This window comes from Lepisosteus platostomus, chromosome 28 (genome assembly GCF_059453375.1).
Source record: "Lepisosteus platostomus isolate fLepPlt1 chromosome 28, fLepPlt1.hap1, whole genome shotgun sequence".
NCBI classification, from domain to species: domain Eukaryota; kingdom Metazoa; phylum Chordata; class Actinopteri; order Semionotiformes; family Lepisosteidae; genus Lepisosteus; species Lepisosteus platostomus.
The window spans coordinates 10,641,449-10,647,448 of NC_142638.1; the positions used below are offsets into that span (position 1 = coordinate 10,641,449).

The 6,000-nt window shown below is 51.3% G+C and overlaps 1 protein-coding gene across 4 annotated transcripts in view; it reads right to left on the reverse strand.

The window, feature by feature from the left end:
* socs7 (suppressor of cytokine signaling 7) overlaps positions 1 to 5,661 on the reverse strand; it is a 28,916-nt gene extending 23,255 nt beyond the window's left edge. For 2 of the 4 annotated variants that reach the window (XM_088622681.1, XM_088622678.1), the window contains exon 1: positions 3,449 to 5,659. In XM_088622681.1, the coding sequence (XP_088478807.1) occupies positions 3,449 to 4,980 (1,532 nt within the window). In that variant the 5' untranslated portion in view covers positions 4,981 to 5,659. Of the gene's footprint in view, positions 1 to 3,448 lie in introns of all 4 variants that reach the window. The other 2 variants (XM_088622680.1, XM_088622679.1) reach the window with 2 other exon arrangements.
* Positions 5,662 to 6,000: the final 339 nt, after the last annotated feature.

Here is a 6,000-nt window from a genome sequence, read left to right on the forward strand (position 1 = left end):
TTGAACTTTTTTGCAAGGAAGAGTGGGATCAAATTTCAAAGTCCAGGTGTGCAAAGTTGATAGAGACTTATTCACAAAGACTTACTGCTGTAATAAATGCAAAAGATGCTTCCAAAAAGTATTAGTTGGGGAGGGGGGGTGCACACTTATGCAACCAGGGTGTTGTAGGTTTATTTATTTCAATTATTTTTCCTAATAATTATCTATTTGTTTTTCTATTGAAATTTGTTGGTTGCAAGGTTACATTAAAGATGGAAAAATGGCTGACATGGTTTATCTTGATTTCTGGCTTTACATCCCAAAAACCTGCAAGTTCAATAAGGGTGTGTGACATTTTATATCCACTGTATGTACTGTTGCATGTCTAGGATTATTATTTGTTTTTAACATGTATTTAATTTATGTTGAGCGTTGTTTGTCTTTTTGCTATAGTTTTGTACAGTGATACCATACAATGACAAATTCCCACTGTTTTGGACGGATGATAAAAACATAGAAAGATGACAATAAACTTATTTCATAATGCGTGCTTGTAATCTTTTCTCTTATTTCCTGTGGACTCCACTTAAAGCACAACTTTTTGAAGCATGTGTTTAACAGGAAAATAAGAATTCCTAGTATTATTTATTGATGAGCAGATATGTGACGCTGTCATAAACAGGGTTAGACTGGTGCCACATAACGCCCTCATACAGAAGCCCACCTCCATGTCTCACGCCTGTATGGACTGGGGATGTTGGAGCCATAAAAGCACAGACTGAGAAACAGAACAAGGAAAATACTAAAAGGAAGAACTATCAGGAAGCATCCGATGGGTCAGGAAGCATTTGACAAACTGCAGCAGCCCCTGTAGATCCCACACAGGCTGCAGGGACACTGACTCTGGCTCTGCGGCCAATACGACACCTGCCCTCACGCCGGTAGTTGGCTGCAGAGAGCCGTTGGACTGGGAGGGCAGCAGGTCTGCCAGCGAGAGGCACTGCGCCGCAGCTCTGACCTCCCCCTTAGCCCTGAAGGGACATGTGGCGGCTGCCAGTATTGACCTGGTCTGGAGATAACCAGCGGACCCCAGGCTGAGCAAGGCCCAGCCATCTGCTAGCCCTCACAGCCCTCAGCCCACATGGAAGGCCACATCTAGAGGATCAGATACCACTTCTGTGCTCCCTTTCCTCGCTCACTACTGTGCATCCTGCTCTGTGTAGACTTCTGTAAAGCACAGCCTCAAGCTGTAGCATTACTGCATCCCCTTACATCAATATTGCAATTTACTGTAACATTTGCTCTCCTGACAACAATGGTGTCAGCCAAATTAATAATTTAAAAAGTAATAAAATCCAACACAACACAATGAAATGATGTACAACTGAACAGCTTAAATAAAAAAAAACCTTTTTAAAAAAGGTTTGCAGTAAAACTTAAAGGATTTCTACATATATCTCTAACAGACTACACAGAGTCTTCTGGGACTCCACTTTCTATTTACTGAATTAACAGCCTATATATTATATATAGATCTGTATGCGAAGCTATGATTGTCAAGCAATACACCATTTAAAACTGTAATGATCCTGTTCTAACTGTATGTTTTGAAACATTCAGTCCTTTTTTCCTTATACAGATATTCAGACATGCAAAAAAACAGGCTTCAGAACTTGTCTTTTCAGAAATAAAGTAACAAAGCAATAAGATTTTAAAAGACCAAATGACAGCAAAGCTAATATCAGAAGACTTTCTGGTCATCCACAAAGTGAATGAACTGTACTAGGCTGCAATATCCACTCTTCCCCCAGTGCACACAGTGAGGCAGAGGAAGAAAGTCTCTGTGCTGTTAGTGGAAATGCTAACAGAGCCCTGATCTTTATCTCCCTGGCATTTTGAGAACACAGCAGACATGGGCTTTGTAAGGCTGAGATGCTCCACTAGACATGGTCTAATCTCTGAAAAATCTCAGGTGTCAGGAGCTGGGACAATGTTACATAGATGAAAGTATTGCAATATTACCCACATGGATTTCATCAAACTGCTTTGCAAAACGGAACCTTTTCCCATTCTTTACAAGCATCATTCAACAGCATTTTTATAGTGCAGAAACATTTAAAATCGAAACAAAGACTGATTGAAACACCAGCCAGTCCCCTCAGCAGTGCATGTGGGTATCTAGTCTGTGTGCTTGATCACAGCCCACTGCAACACACCCGGGCCCTGTGCCCTGTGCACACACTCCCCCAGCAGAAAGCCAGTCACAGCCCACTGCAGCACACACGGGCCCTGTGCCCTGTGCACACACTCCCCCAGCAGAAAGCCAGTCACAGCCTGTCAGCAGGACAGCGGAGAACTGCGTCTAGCTGCCACACAGTGCGTTGTGACAAGCAGCTGCAGAGAGAAGGCTGAGCAAAAGAGCTTAAAAACTCTGTAGCCCACCTGAAGTTCAGCCACTGCCTCACCATCTAAAAATCCATACCAACACAAAGTAGGACTAACCCATCTTTCCACCATACTTTCATGTCTGAGGTATAAATGACAGCGTATTGCAAAGCTGTCTGCACAAGGCCCACCTTGCAAGATACAGAAGTGTTTGTGCCCTTTCAATTTCATGCTTGATGTTGTGTCTCACTATAAATTATCTAAACTACTTTCTACTTTCCACAGTGCTTCTCTGCTCTTCATTTACACACGCGAGCATTTCCTTCCTCTTTTGAAAGTATTTTTTACACTTGCTCAATTTTCTTTCATCCCTGTTGCACCTGACTGTTTGAACTCAAGACAGACATTTCCTTCAAAGCACCAAAAGCCCACAACCAACTACAATAATAACAATGATTGTGTAAAAATCACCAAGATGCAAGACTGGTTTTCTCTCGTGAACAGCAGCTGGGTGGTGCAGAGGTCAGTGCTCTGGACTGGGTAACTATCAGGTTGTGGGTTCGAATCTCAGCTGAGACAGTGCACCCTTGAGCAAGGTGCCTCACCTGTACTGTCCCAACAATACAAACCTGTAGACCTAGGTGCAAACACCAGTCCCTTAAAAGTAAAAGTGTCGGGCAAATAAATCAGTAAATAAACTTCCTTAGTGATGTTCTGTAGTGAGAATTACATTTTACAGAGTCAAAATGAGGACTTTACACAGCGCAAGTGTGTAGGACAGACTCAAGACACACATGGAGGCACAAAGACACACACAGGAGCCAGATGAGCCGACTGATGCACACGGGACACCTGGAGTCCTCCAGAGACATCGGCGCCACCGGGACCTAAGAGCCTTCTGATGCTCTTGCCCTGTACAAGCAGAGCCGTGCTGTAACAGCAACCCCAAACACACCTCATGCCCCTTCGCATCCCACAGGAACACACACGCCTTCACACCTGCGCCATCCCGGCCAGGCGAGGCCTCCCAGAAACACCTGCTGCCACGTCACAGACCCCGGCAGCTGGAAACCGCGGCCCTCACCTGCACGCGTCCTGCTCCCCGCCGCTGGAGGTGGAGGTGTCGCTCAGGCTGCCGGCCGAGGCGGCCAGGTCCACGGAGTGCCGCTTATCCAGCGGGTCACTGGAGCCGTTGCAGCTCTTAGTTCTGAACAGCTTGCCAAGGCGGATTTTCAGGGAGCCCTTCCGTGACTTCCCAGGAACCCTGAGGACTCTGCCGGGCTCCACGCCCCCTGTGGCCTGGGCCAGCGGCGAGCTGGCACACCTGCCCACCCGGACCTTGCCGGCCGGGGCCAGGCCTGGGGCGGGCAAATCCAGAGTGGAGCCGCAGGGTGACGAGCCCACGGGCGTCGACGCTCCCGAGACGGGGTCGCTGTCGAGCGGGCAGCAGGGCTCTGCGGCCGCCCTCTCCGCCTGCCGCATCAGCCCCGTCAGGGCCCTGCTGGACAGGCCGCCCGGCAGCCCTTTCCCACCGACTCCGAGAGTCTGAGCCGAGCCGTCGGCAAACTCCTCCTCCAGGCAGCCGTGCAGGTCCAGCCCGTCCACCTCCTCGGACCCCAGCCCCTCCAGCACCAGCAGCGCGTCGCTGGTCTCCGTGGGGTCCTCCCCAGGCCCCATGCCCGCGCTGGCCGGGCCCAGCACACCCTGGCAGGGGCAGTGCGGCAGCTCTCCATCCTTGAACAGCATTTTCGAGGTCTTGTCGACCCCCAGCTCCCCAAATTTCCTCGCCAGATCAATTACGGGGTCTCCTAGCGAAGGCAGCTCTGTTCCACCGAGCGTCGAGGCCCACCTAGAGTCCAGGAAATCGTGAGGGTGGTGGACTGATTTTCCGTCCAGTAAAACCCCGGGCAAGGGCAGCCAGCCCTGGGTATCGGAAACCAGGCGGTGCCGGTGACACAGCTCGGGCCCCTCTCGGTGGAGGCTACCTGTATCGGCAGCCGGCCTCGCCGGCTTCACCCGGGAGTGCAAACTCCATCTCGGCTTCTGAGACAGATGAAGCTGCTGTGGCTCATCTCCACCGCAGAGCGAGTTGTTATTGTTGCCGACACTCGCAGTGGAAACGGAGCAAGAAGACGCCTCTCTCTCCGCGTCGCTCACCTGCAGAGCCGTGTGCTCCGGTCCGCTTTCCCTGGTACCGTCTCCAGCCCGCAGCAGGTTCCGAAACACCATGAGCTGCGGCCGTGAGCCCCTGGCCCTGTGAGCGAAATCGAAGCGCTGGGCCAAGGCTGAGTCGGCTGCAGGAGGCGGCAGAGGCTGCGGTGGTCGAGTTAGCATCACACCGTCCGCAGGTGCTGCTGTCCCGCCGCCCGGCGGCAGCCTGAGCTGCTGGGAAGGGCTGCTCGGCCGCGGCCGGCCGGCCGTGCTGCCCAGCTCGAATTCAAACCCGCTCTTCATGCCGCTGCTGTGGTGGTGACCCAAGACCGGAGTCCCGAACCCGGCCACGACACTGCTGGCTGACGATAAATTACCGTTCTCCTCGTCCAAGCGGTCATCCTCGGCGGCGGACACCAGGCGCATCAAGACAAAATCCGGAGACATCTCCTGCCCGTTACTCATTATTATTCCTCTGATCGGGAGGAGAAACAGGGGTACTTGCCGATTAATGTCTGTTGCTATCCTCTTGTACGGACTGAAAAATGATAATTTATTTTGTCAGTGCGAACGCACAAAATCACCTTTTTGTTAGAAACCCGTCCTTCCTTTATACTAAACCGGCGATTTCAAACGTTTCTTCAGCATCGCTGACACCGATACCCTTCTAATGACACAGGGGTAAGGGGTGGCACTCCGACAGACTGCGCGGCGACATCAATACTCCCCTTCTTGCTCTAGTCAAAGGAGGCCCTGTAGTCGCACATTGAAAGCTTCCTGCTGGAGAACAGAGCCCTTTCTCGGCTCGGGTTCTTTCAGAAACCCCACCCGCTCCCCGACTTCCGCAAATTCAATGCTCCTTTCTGTTTATACCTCTGTCCCCTCCTCCTTCTCTCCGCCGCCCTGTGCAGAGCTGCTGACTCCGACAGCCCCTGACGCTCGGTGTCGCTTTTCCGCCCCGCCTCGGATCCACACGGGGCTTTGCACGATCTGCGAGAGCAGAAAGTACCTTTCTGTGCTATCGCTGTCTCGTTACTATTCTGGTTTGTATTCGCACCGGCCCAGCAGAGCCCTTCAAGCTACAAACGGACTGTGCGGAACATCAAGCCTGTAACAGGAAGTGGCTGTCTTAAGTCCAGCAGAGAAGCGCACTCTCTCACCCACCAACAGGAACTGAAACAGGTGGCCACGGGCTGCTGGCCCAGGCACACGCAGGAAATTGTGAGGCCTCAAACATGCAGCACAAGGCGCTTAAAAAATGCAACCTGTGCACAAGTCCATGCGTGCCCCCCGCACTGAAAGACACCCCATGAAAAGACATGATCTGCATCAACTACTCCTTTGCCTTGTCTTCCCCATGGGAATGACTGGAGCTCTCTGTGTCCTCATGTCACAGAGCTTTCCATGACCTCTACCTTTTAAAGAGCATTGGTTAGCACCGGCGTCTGTGTGGAGTTCGTATGCTCTCCCTATGGTTGTCCAAAC